Source organism: Protopterus annectens, chromosome 2.part2 (genome assembly GCF_019279795.1).
Source record: "Protopterus annectens isolate FY-2018-M chromosome 2.part2, PAN1.0, whole genome shotgun sequence".
Lineage (NCBI taxonomy): Eukaryota > Metazoa > Chordata > Ceratodontiformes > Protopteridae > Protopterus > Protopterus annectens.
Window position 1 is genome coordinate 641375784 of NC_056730.1, and position 17023 is coordinate 641392806.

At 40.1% G+C, this 17023-nt stretch overlaps 1 protein-coding gene across 5 annotated transcripts in view; it reads right to left on the reverse strand.

The window, feature by feature from the left end:
* DYSF (dysferlin) overlaps positions 1-17023 on the reverse strand; it is a 3914743-nt gene that overhangs the window by 2151738 nt on the left and 1745982 nt on the right. For all 5 annotated transcript variants that reach the window (XM_044064060.1, XM_044064063.1, XM_044064061.1 and 2 more), the window contains exon 16: positions 16209-16291. In XM_044064060.1, the coding sequence (XP_043919995.1) occupies positions 16209-16291 (83 nt within the window). The remainder of the gene's footprint in view (positions 1-16208; positions 16292-17023) is intronic.

Here is a 17023-nt window from a genome sequence, read left to right on the forward strand (position 1 = left end):
GATTATCATTTTACTAGGCTGTTACAAGTTGAGGTCAATCCACTGCTAACTCAGCAAAAGACTGATATGGTCTCTAAGGTGAATTAGGTAGCCTTTGATGAGATTCATTTCAAAACAGGTATGAGTGAATTGGAGGATGAACTGTTTAAATTTAAGCGTCTGCAGTGGCAGCGGATGCACCGAGAAGTTGGTCTTTTTCAGCAGGTTATACCATGTGGAGTAAAAATCTTAAAAATCTCTACTTACAGTGACTATTATACTGGATTGTTGAGTAAGTCGCAGCAGCTTAATTTGGAGCAAGGTTTTAATTACATCTGTTTACTTTGAGACTTTTTAAGCCTATAGAACAACAGCTTATGGAAGATTTGAATAGGAAGTGTCAAAATTTTAATTTATTTTCCTAGTGATTCTTGCTTATCAGCACTAGATGTGGTAATGGATGGTGTGTTCTCTTATGAGCAGCATTTAAAAGTCCACAAGAGGAAGAGGATGGAGCGTGACATTAATGATTTTAGATTTGGACATATTTTTTCTTATCAAAAACTGCGGATTCAACTACCCTACCCTCGGATGGAAGGGCTGAGTGTCCCATTGGTGCTGAGCAGGCAGAATCTTCTAATAGAGTCAGTCATACACACACACCTACAGAAGCATCACTGACTATTGTCTCTTTTCTGGGGGGGGGCAGCTAGCCAATATGCCAGGTGTATGAAGTAAAGTAGTTTCAGAAGAGCAGTTTTCTCTCCCTTTACGTCTCCCAAATAAGCAGTTTGGTATGGAAGTGAAAGAGTGATTGAGGCACAGAGGGAGGAATAGACAGAGACATTCCAGGGAGCAGCCACAGACAGGGTCCCTAAAGCATATATCGAACAACATGAAAAATGTTTATTGTGGAACATTTCGAGTAAGCAGCTGACCAACTCACAGGAGTCTTTATTACAGCACAGACTGTCTTTTATACCTGCACAACAATTCAATTTTAGTGATGTTGTTATTAATATCAGACTTTTTGCAAGGAATGTTATGTTAAAATCTGACTTTAGTGATGACTCTGAATTGAATGTTTTAAGAAACCTAGCATGTTTCAACCAGGATTATACCTTGCTGTTGAGGCATTTTGTAAGAAATGTGAAACTGATTTATATGCAGCCTTTAATAGAAGAAATGGCCTTAGTAATGATTTTCATAAATTAAATAAAGCTGAAAATTGAAGCTCTGAGAGAGCTGTGCAGTGGTAGCAGCTTAATCATTAGACCTGTAGACAAGGGAGGGGCCATTGTTGTCATGGACTATGAATACTACCATGGTTCCATTCTTGAAATGTTAAGTGATAGCAATATATATGAATCTACAGACATAGTCTGTATTCAGTGGATGCAAGAGAGAGTATGTTTAGCTGTACAAGATTGTTTCTGGAACCACTTGATTATGAGGGAGTTATCAGAATATTTGTTGGTAAAGAGTCCATTGATACCTTTATTTCAAGGTCTCCCGAAGATACACAAAAACCCTAATAGACCACCATTTTGGCTTATAGTTTCAGGCAAGGGCTGGCTCATGGAGCTGTTTTCCATTTTTGAAAAAAAAGAAATTGAAACCAATCTTTGATCAAGCATTGACTGTATTAAAGGACACAAAACAGGTTCTGCAAGACTTGTATAATTTTTCTGAAATTTGTGAAATTGGCAATAAGTACTTTATGGTTACGATGGGCATAACATCTTTATTAACTGTCATCCCAAACATAAAGGGCATTGTAATGGTCAAAGACTATCTCACTGTTTATAGTGATTATGATGAGAGGGTGACTGATTTGATTTGTTTGTTTCTAGAGATAGTTTTGGAGAACAATGCTTTTGTGTTTGAAAATTCGTTGTTCTTTCAGAAAGCTGGCATAGCTTTGGACACATCATGCGCCAATAACTATGCCAACATGGTACTTGCACCAATGGGAATTAGAGTATGTTTTGGGTTCTACAGAATATTCTATGTATATTAAGTTTCGTAGATGATGCATTTTTCTGTGGGATGGGACCCCTCAACAGCTTAGATGTTTTATAGACTATCTACATACTACTACCTCCATTTTAAGATTACATATCAGTGTTCATGGAATTCCATCTGCTTCTTGGATGTTATGGTCTCCAAGGGGTTAAGTTCCACTTTCATCATGGATCCATATAGGAAATCCTGCAGGAGAAATGCTATGCTACAGCGGAATAGCCTGCATCCTGGTCATATTTTTAAGAATATTCTTAAGGGGGAAGGGATGCAAGCCTCTAGACTGAGTAGTTCGGAGACTGCTTTTCACCAAAATTTACAGGTTTTGAGGAGTGAATTTCTAGAGAGAGAGGTTATACCCCAAAGGAAGTTAACAAGATGTGCCATGACACATCTGTATTAAGGACAGATTGAGCCCAGTCATACTACTCACAAGGAACTAGTTCTAATAGCTTTAACTTTGGTCATGTTTTTGGCAATGATCATTACAAAACTAGAGGGGTCTTGGTTCCTTTATGTTATGCCAGTGACATCAGTATTGTATGTGACATTTAAAAAAAAAGAAAGCTTTAAAAAGCCAATTATGTTACAGGAATCAATATCAGGAGAGGTCACATGTTGCTGCTATAACGGGCATGTGTTGCTGCAATAGATGCAATTTCATTGCCTATATAGATAGAGCCAATGTCTTTAGTCATCCAATAACAGAGGTGATACAAGCCACAGTGGTGCAGCAGTAGCATTGTTGCCTCACAGCAAGAGGTTCTCCCATTCAATTCTTGGCTGGACTGCTTTCTGTGTGGAGTCTGCATGTCCTCCCTGCACTCGAGTGGCATTCAAAAGACATGCGTAGAATGGGTGTGCCTTCGTTGAAGGTTGGGCGTCGAGCTGGCACATCAGCACCGATAAAAAATCTACTGCCAAACATTAGCGGACCAGAGTTCCGCTGTGGGCGACCCCTAACCGAGAAAAGCTGAAAGAAAAACAACAGAAGTGATCTTTTGGTTTAATATTAATGTTGATTGTAGTACTACTGATGTTATTGAAATAAAATAAATAAAAATGAGACACTGGCACTTTCCCACCTATCTGTGGAAAAGAGAGGAATTTAAAGAATGGGTAGTGGAAATTATTTTGAAGCTATTAGAGAAGATAGAACATTTATTCTGAAAATATAGCTAGGGAGTGGGACAAAATTAAACTGGAGTTTAAAAATAGGTTGGAAATAAAAGAAAGGGAGATATTGTTAAGAAGTAACATGAATTACTTAGATGGGTTGACGGTTGTTAAAGAATTGCAGAATTGGGGGAATCTCACAAAACACGAAGAGGAGCAACTGCAGAATATTAAACAGAAAATAAGGGATTACCTCAATAATATGCATGAGTTTAGAAAGATTGCTGTTTCATAGTTTCATAGTTTCATAGTATAGTACTAGGCTATCTGCCCTGGGGCATTTGTAAGCCTAGCCATAGTGATGTGGCTTTTGCCACCCCATGAAATGGTACAAAAAATGTACAGAATAAATTTAGAATACTGTGCCTCTGTCTAGTAGTGACACAATGAAGGTCCCCTTATATAATAGAATTAGTTTACTGTGCCCCTGCCTAGCAGTGACACAGATGTGACCCCTGGGGTAAACTTACGATCTTCCATCCACTCATCAAGATTTCTCTTGAAGAGAGTCAGTGAGGGGCTCTGCCTAATATGAACTGGGATCTTGTTCCAAAGCATGGGAAGCCTCTGGGTTATGAATCTATCCCTCCAGCATGTCCTATTCATACTTGTGCCGAGGTTTAAGTCTTTAGCTCTCGTGGTCCTGATGGATTTGGATTTTTTGAGGTGGAGCATGTCCATCAGATCCTGATTGGACATGGCCTTGTACGCCAGGCAGAGATCACCTCTGAGCAGGCAGTATGCTACTGAATAGAGCTGAAGTTTCTTTAGTCTGACAGAATAAGACATATGTTGGAGACCCTTGATCCTCTTGGTGAGGTACTTTTGTGGTCTCTCCGGCTGTTGCAAATGCTGGGTGAGGTACATACCAAATGGGGCATTGTACTCAATCATGGGTCTGATGAGGGAGGAGTATAGGGGTACAATGACATCCTCAGATCTGGATGTGAATCCCTTCATGATGAGGTGTGCAAGGTAGAATGTTTTTCTAACCACTTTGGCAACGTGGGTGTCAAATGAGAGGTCGCTTTCAACTTGGGTCCCTAGGTCTCTGATTACTTTTTCCGTACTCAGTGGGTTGCTGTCTATGTGATAATTTATGGGTACTTTGTTTTTCCCAAAGGGGATGACTATACATTTTTTGGCATTTAGTTTAAGGCCGTGACTCCGGCACCAGTTGTCCGTTTCTGTGAGGCCTTTTTGTAGGATGTATGTGTCCGCTGGTGTATCGACTATGGCGCCTAGTTTGCAGTCATCTGCGAACTTTGTCAGCCACAGCCCTCCCATGTTTGCTTTAACATCTGAGAAATAAATGCCGAACAAGAGGGGTCCCAGGACAGATCCCTGTGGGACACCATTTGTGACTGGCTTTGAGTCTGACATTGCTCCAGCAATTTTAACTTTATGGGTTCTGACCTTTAGCCAGTTTGCAACCCATCTAGTGACATAAGGGTTTACATTTAAGCTGTTGAGCTTATCTATGATGCCTGAGTGGGCTATTGTGTCGAAGGCCTCAGCCAAGTCCAGGTAGGCTGTACGGACTGCTTTGCCCTCATCAATGGCTCTAGTGACTGTTTTGAAAAAGTCAACCAGGTTCAAAAGGCAGGATCTGCCCTTTACAAAGCCGAACTGGGTGGGGTCAAGTGTCTGTAGGTCCCCTATGTCTCTGTTTATGAGTTCCATAATGATTCTTTCCATAGCTTTGCAGACCAGGCTGGTTAAGCTTATGGGGTGGTAGTTTCCAGGGTCTGTAGAGGCACCCCCTTTGTGGAGTGGGACCACTGTTGCTGTACGCCAGTGTTCAGGTACATATCCCGAAGTATGGCTAAGGTTAAATAGCATTTTTATGTGTGGGTTTAGCTCCTCTTGGAGTTCATGTAACACGCAACCCAGGATACCGTCAGGTCCCATTGATGCTGTGTTTTTAGCTTTGTTTAGGGCGGTTCTCACTTGGACATCTGAGATGACAGGGAGATTACATTCAGCTGGGATAAGTATTTCTTCTTTTGGGGGTGAGGGAGGGGAGAAATTTGCACTGAACCTGTCAGCCAGAATGTTGGCAATATCTGTGGGGTCAGTGTATTTTTTGTTGTTGTGAACTAACTCTGAGCATACCTGAGGGTTTCCGCCCAGGTTTCTAACATAGCTGAAGAAGGCTTTGTGGTTATCTTTAGTGTCCTTAGCGATTTTTCTCTCAAAGTTGGCCTTGGATGTTTTTATGAGAGAACGTAGTTTTCTGCTAATGTTGATCAGAGATGTCTTCCCTTCATGGGATTTTGCTCTGACGTGCAGTAGCTTCCTTCTTTTGTTATACAATTTGTTAATGGCTGAGGTCCACCAGACAGGACGCTTGCCTTTGGTGGAGAGGGACTTGGATTTATTTGGGATTGCATGATCCATGCATTCTTGGAGATGTCCATAGAAAGCATTTGTGAAGGATTCAGCATTGTGGGATGTGGTATCCACTGGCACAGTGGGCTTATTGGATACCATCTCAGTCTTAAGAAGAGTGAAGTCTGCTTTTGAGAAGTTTTTCACTGTGGTCTTTTGTGCTGGGGGTGGAGGTGGGATATATATATCCAGGGTGATTAGTTTGTGGTCAGATCTCACTAGTGAGGGGTATATTTCCGGTGTGGAGCATTTTGTCCCCATGTTTGTGATGATCAGGTCTAGTATATTATCTCCCCTAGTGGGAGAGGTGACTAGTTGTTCCAGTGCATTTGAATTTATGAATTCCAGGAACCTTTGGGCTAGGGTATTAGGGCTAGAATAATGTACCCAATCTATGTTTGGGTAGTTGAAGTCTCCCAGTATGATGGTATTTTGTGATACATTCATATCCTCCAATGTCTTCAGGAAGGCTGAGTGGGGTTCTTGAGATTGGGAGCGTGGTCTGTAACATGCTACCAGTTGTATAGCATTTTTGCCTATGGTTAGTTGCACCTGTATGGTCTCTGATGCTTCATATGTTGCTACTAACCTGGAGGTGTGGGTGTCCTTGATGAATATGGACACTCCCCCTCCCTTTGTGGTTCGGCCTGGGTTTTGGGGCCGAAAAGCATGATATGAGGTATAGCCTGGTAGCGCTGGGGTGCTCTCAGGAGCCTTGAACCAGGTTTCAGTTACTGCACAGACGTCGATGTTCTCCATGCTGAGGAGTGCATCAAGTGCCTGCATCCTGAGATTTAGACTTCTGGCATTGAGCAGCATTACCCTTAGTTTTTTTTCCATTTTTGTTTTCTAAGGAGGTGGGTTTGTCTTTTGAGCCTTGCCTAAAAAAGGCACTATGGGGGTGGCAAGAGCCTTAGCCAATATCCGGAAGCCCAGTGGTGACAGGTGTAAGCCATCCCTTGTGAAGCAGTGTGGCTTGTCCAACATGTCATCCCAGGCAGACAGACATTGGATCTCCTTAGAATGACACCAGTACTTGAGCCAATTATTAAATCTGATCATCTTGTCTTTGTATTGTGGTATCATTCTTGGTGAGGGCAAGATGCTGCTCAGGGTCAGGGTCATACCAGCCTGGGCTACATAATCGGAGAGCTCCTCTATGTCTCTTTTCATGTAGTCCAGGGAGGTACATCTCAGGTCATTCACACCAGCATGGACAATGACGGAGTCATATTTGTACTTGCTTTGGAGTGACTTGAGTGCGTGTGTTATGTGGCGGATCCTAGCTCCTGATAGACAGCTCACAATCACACTCTCCTTGTTCAGCCTGGTCAGCGGGACATCAGTTTGTCTGACTATAGAGTCACCTATTACTAGTGTATCAGGCATGGTGTTTGGCCTTAAGGGCTGTGATTGGTTGACACACTGATTTATTGAAGTATTTGTTGCATGTGTTTTGTTTTGAGGTGGTGGATTTTTGGATGTCTGCTTTGGGAGCCTCTGTTGTTTTGGTAAGTTTTTTATTAGAGCCTCTGAGTATGTCTTTGTGTTTTTATGTGTTTGGTTTGCAGTTGTGGTAGGTCTATGTGGGACTCGGATTGCTGTGTGTGTGGTTACCATCTCCTCCTGTCTGGTCATGCCAGCCCTGAATTGAGAGAGTTCAGCCTCCAGTTTGGCTATATAGTTGCATCTCTCACATGTATTTGTGTTTGTTGGGAGAGGGTTGTCTGTGTACATGAGACAATTGTAGCATTGTCTCAAGATACCCAGATTGACCAGCTGAACTGGAGAGGACGCCAGTAATCTACCACTCGACATGCTAGAACAGTATAAGGGAGTGCTGTACCTTTAAGGGAAGTGGATATTCACAGGGGTGGTAAGTAGATGTAGTGCTTTACTTAGTACGAGAGTCCTTACTTAGTAGAGAAGTATTGAGAACAAGTGCTAGGCTTATAATATAGTGAGTAGTCTGATTATACTAAGAGTAGAGCTTCCTTAAGGGAAAATTTGAAGAGCAGACCTGGCGGAGCCAGAAGTAGTTTAACCTTGTTTAACCAGTGCTGCGCGTAAAGCCGTGCAAACGCGGATTTTAAACAGTGAACTACAAAAGAGCTAGAAATGGTCCAAAACAACCAATTACTACAGCTTCTTGTGCTGAGGTCACTTCCTACAGAAACAGGTAGGCTGCTCAAGGCTCCCCACTCCCACTGGTGAGCAAAGAAACTTCCTTCTATCCAAGTAAGGTAATGGACAACACAGGAACTACACCACAGCCCAGAATACAGCAATGCCTGTAAACTGGTCTAAACTAGTCGAGGAGAGGCGGGAAAACAAGGATTATTTTTTTGTTTTTTTGACAGAAACACACAGAAAATGCAGAAACAGTGATAAATCAATTACATGGGCTAGCACACTTTAGTGGGCAGCCTCAACAGTTAAATTAAACAAACAAACAAACAAACTTTCGATCAAATTCGACTAAAATGTAACTTTAAGTGCAGATTTTAAAATAATGCAGCAAACAGTTAAAAACAGTTCAAGCTAGTTCAGGGTAAGCTACAGAAGCTATTCCAAGTGAAAAAAAAAGCAAAGATACTTAAATCCAGAAAGTAGTCACTTTTCTGAGTTCCCTGTGGCTAGGACCACTCTGCAGGACCACGGGGAGCTTGTCTGAGCAGTATAGCCAGAAAAAAACGCCCAGAGACGGATTTTAAACAGTGAACTACAAAAGAGATAAAATGGTCCAAAACAACCAATTACTACAGCTTCTTGTGCTGAGGTCACTTCCTACAGGGACAGGTAGGCTGCTCAAGGCTCCCCACTCCCACTGGTGAGCAAAGAAACTTCCTTCTATCCAAGTAAGGTAATGGACAACACAGGAACTACACCACAGCCCAGAATACAGCAATGCCTGTAAACTGGTCTAAACTAGTCGAGGAGAGGCAGGAAAACAAGGATTATTTTTTTGTTTTTTTGATAGAAACACACAGAAAATGCAGAAACAGTGATAAATCAGTTACACAGGCTAGCACACTTTAGTGGGCAGCCTCAACAGTTAAATTAAACAAACAAACTTTCGATCAAATTCGACTAAAATGTAACTTTAAGTGCAGATTTTAAAATAATGCAGCAAACAGTTAAAAAACAGTTCAAGCTAGTTCAGGGTAAGCTACAGAAGCTATTCCAAGTGAAAAAAAAGCAAAGATACTTAAATCCAGAAAATAGTCGCTTTTCTAAGTTCCCTGTAGCTAGGACCACTCTGCAGGACTCTGTTAAGCAACTGTTTTTGATAATAACTCTAGAGCACCAAAACATTTAGTTCAACAATTCAGGCAACAGAAAGTAGATAGGGATTTCACCAAGGAAGATAACAAGGGATTCTGTAGAAGTACTAGAAATATTTCAGAAATTCTATGAAAATCTGTATAGAGCACAGAAATATGGAAATGTTTATGGAAGAATTAAATATGCCAAGGTTAGAGGTAGATGAGGCTCAATTACTAACAGAATAGGAGGAGATGAGACAAAAAAGGTGATACATAACCAATCTACAGGAAAGTTCCCAGAATAGATGGTATTCCTGTTTAAGTTTGGAAGCTAGGAGGGAAAAAATGATAAAGAAATGGAAGTTTTTGTTTAACAGTATTTTACAAGGAGGAGAAGTACCAGCATCCTGGAAAAAAGTGATGGTAGCTGTAATACCTAAAGAGGGCAAAGATTCACCAGATCCACCTTCATACAGGCCCATTTCAATACTGAACCATAATTATAAAGTGTTTCTGCCTATAATGGCTAAAATAATGGCAAATGTGATGCCAAAACTGATACATATGGATCAATGTGGATTTGTATAGGGGAGACAAACATTTGACAACATTAACAGAACACTGATGATCCAGAGGAAAGCAGAATGTAAGAAAATACAACTGCTGGTGGTGGGTCTTTATGCAGAGAAAGCATATTACTGAGTAAGCTGAGACTTTATGAGCAGAGCAATGGAAGCATTTGCATTCCCTGATAAAGTTATAAGATTAAGAGGCTATATGAGGGAATCGGAGGTGAAAATTAAAGTGAGTGGGGTCCTCTCTGTTAATCTCTGCTTGAACACAGGAACCAAGCAGGGGTGTCTTCTCTCCCTTTTGTTATTTACAACAATTGGCAAAGAAAATAAGGGACTAAGAAATTCAAGGATATAATTGGTATGGTAGTGAAGAAAAGCTAGCTCTGTTTGCAGATGACATTATTTTATACTTGACAAAATGAGAAAGGGACATTTTCAGTCAGTTTTAAATCTTTTTGCGATACAAAATTAATGAAGTTAAAACAAAAGCAACAGCAGTAGATTATGTACCCACATACAAATTGGTTCAGCAATATCCATACTTATGGGGACATGGTAAAATGAACCATTTAGGAGTAAGGATTAAAAATTACTCTGGTTTGGCAGCCAAGGATATGGAGGAAGAGACTAAACACAGGATAATACAAAAACTGAGAAAATGGAAGCTCTGTTATATGGATATCGATAGTAAGATACAAGCAGTTAAAATTTTCTTAGTCCCTTTAGTCTTATAAACAGGCCGGGCATATTTTTATCAAGCAGAGAAAAAGTTGTGGAGTACAATTAATACAGAGCTGAAGTATTTTATCTGGGATGGGAAGATGGCAAGAGTCAAGTGGGATAAACTTATTCTTCCAATACAACAGGGTGGATTGGGATTAACTGATTTGAAGGAATATTTCAGAGCAATACAGTTAAGGCTTATATACACAGCACAGGCAGAAAACTATAATTCAAAGTGGAAAGAGATGATGATGATGATGATGATGATGATGATGATGATGATGAAATGGGAAAAGCTCCATAAACAAGGAGGGACTGAGATTTTGGATGCAGACTCTTGAGAAGAATAACAATAATCATACAGAATATTAAATCCATAAAGTAGCAGAAATTATTCTGAGAACCAAATCAATACAGGAATGGAGAAAGGAGATTTTGCCAATAGGGATGACTGCAATTACGGATAAAGACAATAGGTAAGAGGGGGCTGGAATTTATTGGAGAAAACTGGGAAAAGAACCAAGGTATTGAGAGCAAATAACTAGAGAGGGTAAAGTAATAGAATGGCAAGATGCCAAGAACTTATTTGGACAGCAGGTTAAAGATTGCCTTCCCTATCAAGGATTGATAAGAGTACTGGAAAAGTTAGATCCAACAGAGAATGCATCCAGCAGGCATGACTCAGTGGGAGAAGGCATTAAGGCAGATCCATGACATGCATTTCAGATTATATAGATTATATCTCTCTTTTCTCAGAATACATTTGATAACAATATCACTGTTAAACATCGCAAGACATATGTTTGCAGCAGAATGAAATTAGAACCTTATGGAGGTGGGAAGTATTACCATACCATATACAGTGCAACACTATACTATATATGGCGTAATGGTTAAGCTTTTTATCATACAAGGTACAGGATACCTGTGTGGTACTTGTGTGTTCTCCCCATGTGTATGTGGGATTCCTCCCACCTCCAAAAAGATGTTGGGCGATTTCATTTCAAACTTGAGAGATATCACAAAAGTACACCCAGAACTGAATGGAGTTGTGGCAGTGGCACTGGTGGTAGTGCCTTTTGTGGTGAGAGTTGTGTAGACCAACCACTTTAAGCATCAGCTGTAGCATGCAGTATCTTCTAGACGGGAGAGTATGGATTGCAGAGTACATGCCATGTCAAGGCTAGTCACTCAGAGTAAAAATTGGCTTTAGGTGACTTGGTCATGTTGACTAATGTCAGCCGAATATGGCCAATGGTATTTCCCAGTGATAAGTAGGTTGAGGACCTGGCCTACTCTGACCTACTCCAGGGACCCATGCAAATAGTAGGAGAGGTCTATGTGCTTCTGGCGAGTGTCTGTGTGTGTGTGTGTGTGTGTGTGTGTGTGTGTGTGTGTGTGTCAGGAGCTCTGGGTCAATAAGTTACTAGCTGGCCAGTGTCCAGTTGCTTAGCTTGGGTTACCTGTGATAGCTCTGCGTGAAAGCTTAATAAAAGAAAACTGCCAAAAATTAACTAAGGATTGTTATTCTGGACATAGGCTCATAGATAAGGATGGCATGATGATAATAAGAAAATTGGACATCCTGTGTATCCAGGAGACATGGTAGGAGGACACTGCAGCAAAGCCAGTGGGCCTGAAATCCAAAGTTTGCTACCTATGGAGAACAGACTAGAAACAGTGTGGGAATTGTGGTGAGAGACAGTCTTCAGAAAACTGTGAGAGATGTCATGAGAATTAGCGACAGACTCATGACAATCAGTCTCTGGAATAAAGACAAGAGAGTATCCTAGTCTCAGCCTATCACCCACAGCAGGGTTGTGATGGCATGAAAAAAAGTGCATTCAGCTAGCAGTTGCAGGATCCACTAGAATCTAGATAAAACAGGGCAAAATGAGTTAATGTTGATAACAGGAGACCCAAATGCTCACATAATACCAGACATAATAGGATATGAAGGGTCAGCATGGGTTGGGCAACAAGACTAGACATCTTTCTGGCAAATAGTTTGACACTGACGAACACATAGCTCACCAGCAGAGACAGTAACAGGATCACATACAGGAATGGTCAACATGCACCTCAGATAGTCTTTCTCCTTGTACGGAAAGGGCAGAAGACTGTCACTGTGGATGTGACACTCTGATACTATATACAACAAGGGGGGGAAAGGGTGTGGATACCAATGCCAAATTGGATAGAATCAGAGGTTAGAGAAGGCTATAAGATCAACAGATACTAGAATGAAGACCTGAAAGTTGACTGGCATAAAAGCACAAGAGTTCAAAGAGATACTCAAGAGTGTAAGCACCTCAGGAAGAAGGGAAAACAGATGGAGCTGAAGAAAAAGAATGGCAACATAAAAAAACAGCATGTTTAACTATGAAACAGATTTGCAGCCAGGCCAGGCATGGAAATAAAGGTATATAAGGAAAGCTGGTGGTAGAGTGCAGAAGTCCAGGAAGTTATCAAAAGAAAGAAAGAAAGATATGAAAGAATGAATGCAGAAAAAAATGAGAGATAGAAAAGACAGACCATGTTAAGAAGGAATACTAGTTGGCTAACATAAAAGCTAAGAGAGCAATTACATTAGAAGAACAAGGAATTGGAGGTACTATATCAGCTTCTGGAAAATGACTGGGCTGATGTCACAAAGACATTCTATCAGTTTGGAAGACAAAGACAGAAAGATAAAAAAGATAGTACTCAGACATATTCAGTGATGGATGTCAGCAGCAATCTGCTTACCACTCCAGAAAGCATTAAAAGCAGACAGAAGGAGTACTTCCAGTAGCTTATGAAGGAACAAGCTGTACTGTCCTATACACATGCAATGATAAAAGAGGAACAAAAACCCACCCTAGAAGAACAGCACAACAAAATGGAATCAGGAAAAGCAGCAGGCTCAGATGATGTGAGTTAGGGAAGAAATTGCCCTGGAAGTGCTCATAGCAATATGGAGTTAAAGGCATATCCTGTGTGACTGGAGAATAAGCAATCTAGTACCGGTGTACAAGAACAAAGAGGACATTTACAGCTGTGGGCAGTACAGAAGTATCAATCTTCTGTCACACTGTATGAAAATGTTGGAGAGGGTGACTGATAAATACAAACAGTAGTACAAATTAAAATGAAGGATGAGCATTTTAGATTCAGATTAGAATGCAGAACAAATGACACAATGTTTACAGTAAGATAGTGGAGAAGAAGTTAGAGATGAGGAAAAGTCCAACCGGGCACTCGTAGACTTGAAGCAAGTGTATGACAATGTCTCAAGAAATCTGATTTGGGCAGTCCTGCATGGCTGAAGTCCTGGAAACACTTGTAGAATTAATGTACAGGGATCCAATTACACAAGTGTGACACAAGTGTAAAGTGTTTGGGCTTAAATGAGAACTACACCCACAGACATAAAACCATGTTTATTTCATCATGGGTTTGGTGTTTTCTACATTTTAACACCACTCTGGGGCTATTTACAGGTTTTCAAATATTTTTATACACAATTTCAGAGTCTGAGCGCATGAAGTCTGACATCTTGAAGTAATTCTGATTGTTAAGTCTGCCTCTAGGTACCCATAATGCAGTGCTTGTCTGTAAAAACATATATCACGCAGACCTCTTTCTTCCTAAAGCTCCTGTCACTGCATTGATTTTACATGCATACACTGCTGTTTTCAGTCAGTTAGTTTTAAGTAACATTTTATGTCGTTCAGTGACTACTTAAAACAAAAAAAGAGTGCAAATGCCACAGAAGAGTTTCAAAGTGTTTTTTACTGCTGCTTCTTTTTAGAATGGCTAAATTGTAGTCTTTTGTGAAGCCTGACTTTTACTGCCTTGACTCATCTCCCATCCTGCTTCACACCTAACTTTCCTAGCTGTCAAAGTCCTAAGGGTAATTTGATTTGTTACCTGCTGTGATTGACAGCTCACAGCAGGAGACTTGACTCATGTACTGTTTCCTTGTTCTAGCCTTTACTTTCTGTATGGGTAGGGGAAGGACCAGGGATCTGTGACAAAACTACCTGTACTCATTGGCCTTGATGACATCAATGAAATGGAGACTGCAGCAAGCTTTTCCAGGGTGGGATAAAAGTTTTTTTTTTTTAAAGTGAAACCACCACAGTACAGTAAGGTACTGTTCTAGTTGAGAGGAACAGTAGATTTAAAATATTTTAAATGCTCTATTGCTGTTTATTCATAGCAGGGGCAGTAAATAGGGAGAAATAGGACAGAGAAATTGAGCATTTAATAACAGAATCCTGTTGTTGTCCTTTAAAGAGAGGTTCCCAGTGAGAATGGATGTGCATCAGTGTTTAGGTCTGAGCTCACTATTGTTCATATCGGTAATGGACTACATTAGCAAGCAGGTCAGAAGGGACTGATCAACAAAGCTACTGTATGCAGACACTGTGGCAATCCAAGCAGACTCTGAACAGGAACATCAGCAAATAATACGGGAATGGAATGGAAAAACTGAAGCTATATGGAATGAAACAGAGCAGACAATACACAAATAGGAAAAATCAGAAAACAATGAAAGCTCAGTCAGAATGGAAAACTGTTGCACATGTTAATAGCTGCAAGTATCTGAGAGGGGTGCTTGAAAAGAAGGGAAGTATGAATGAGGAAGTCAAAGCCAGAATCAGAGATGTTGCAGCCTACTGGCACAGAGTGTTAGTGGTAGTGTGGATAATAATATTCCAAAGAAGCTGAAAAGTATGGTGTACAAAACAGTGGTGTGACCAGCATCTCTGTATGGCACAGAGATTTAGGAAGTGAGAGGTGATGGAGATGGAGTGCCTGAGATGGGTGGTAGGATGCACACTGTGGGACAGACAATGAAATGATGATATTGGAGCAGAAGCCAAAGTAATGCCAATTGCTTAAAAGGTTAAAGAGAACAGATTATGGTGGTTTGGGCATGTTTGCAGGAAAGGAGAAGACAATTTGGAAGAGAAAGGAAGAGAGTAAGAGGAAACAAGACAACCTGCCAAGAGACAGATGAAATGCATGAGAGCAGACCTGCAGCAATTAGGCATGACTGTAACCTTTATTAGTCTTTCAACTATTTTGATTTTTTTTCTTTGGAGCTTTTCTCCCCAGGCCTCTACTGAAAATGGACATGTATCCAGTTAGACTAGCCCGGTCAACAAATGTAAAATAAATAAATAAATAAAATAAAACTGTTACAGAAGGAAAGACAGTGGCACTGAATCAAGACAGGTGAAGACAGCTGTCACCCTCACCCCAAATAAAAAAAACAGGAAAAAAGGGGGTTGATGATGACTATACTATTTACAGTGCAGAAGCAGAGATTTATATGCATTTTTTTCTTATTAAATAAGACCCCTCAAGTTTTCTTTAGCACTGTTTCCTACTTCTCATGATGTCACAATAGGTGACACACTTAAATAGAACACATATCTGCTATACTTTGACATAGTAACAATTTAGTTGTAGACAAGCTACTAAATTTCTGTACTATCTGCATAACAGAGAGACTTCTGCTCACTGCACGTATATACTATCTACTATCTATTGCAAGCAAATTCTCTTAATTTAGTGCTGAATATATAATGTATCATGGAACAGGAAGGACAACCTAAACAATTCACTTCTGAAGATGCAGGCTTTTGATTACCCAGAACGCTTTGCTGATGTATGCAAAATCTTGGTGAATACTTCCCATGATGTCATTCTAAGGGTGAATGTGAGGCCATATTCACAAAATAGGCAAACAAGAGATAACAAAATATCAACAAATGTAACACAGACACTAAGTTTACAGCATGAGCTGTATCTTCATCATCTGCTGCAAAGCTTCTTATGAAATACAGCGTTAAATAAAGTTGTCTAGTTAGATGTGGCATGCCATTTAATCTTCAACATTTCTTGGTCTTTCACTCAAACAAGCTGCATTCAAAATCATATGCACTAAAGTTATTGCGAGCTTTCAAACCTCATTGCCCAAACAAGTCACTTTGTGCCACACAGCAAGCATTATTAAAAAGGCATACATGGCTGTGAAGTAAAGATGCATACAGCTTTTGATGCTAGCTGTTGCTTGACTTACCTTCCAGCTCTCCACCTGATGCTGAGATGTGAGACAAACACAGATTGGTAGTGCCAATAATGTCATTATGACTTAGGCGGTCCCTAAACAAATATAAAAAGGAAGGAAAAGTATTTCTTTTAGTGAAGCCTATAAACATTTTAAGAAACATTTCATTGATAGCTCAGTTGAAGAGAAACAAAAGGTATTGACAAATTAGGAAAATAAAAATAGATGATTGAGCACTTAGCTTCATTGGTTTAATGTCCTCAAGAAGTCAAATTAGGTAGGACCTAACATAAACTTACATACCTTCATTTGATCTTTCCTCTTCCTTAGATCCTTTCCTTAACGTAACATTTTAAACTGGTTCCTCCATCATTACAGCACAGTCATCAAACTATAAGTAGATTACCATCTCCTACTAAAACTGCTTCAGTCTTGCACCGTTTTAATTATGTCTACATCTGAAGTGTATAATCCAAAGCTGTGGGGTTGGCAAGTAGTTGGATTGAATTAGAAACCTAACAAGAGACACAGGGGCAGAAAATACTTACTTGGGAAAGCCTTTATGAGACAACTGATGAGACAAGAAGAAGATGATGCATAAACTACCTAATCTTACCTGTTCTCTTACCAAGTAATTGGAATGATGTGTTAAGCTCACATCTGCTGTCCTTGAGTATTTATCTTGTTGCAGTAAACATGAATATGGTACAGATGAAGTAGTTTCTTATATCAGCAAATGGTAAACATTACATTATATTGCACAAAATTTAGTATACATATCTAAAAAAGTTACTATTTCTTCTATTTCAGATATGACATTACATAGC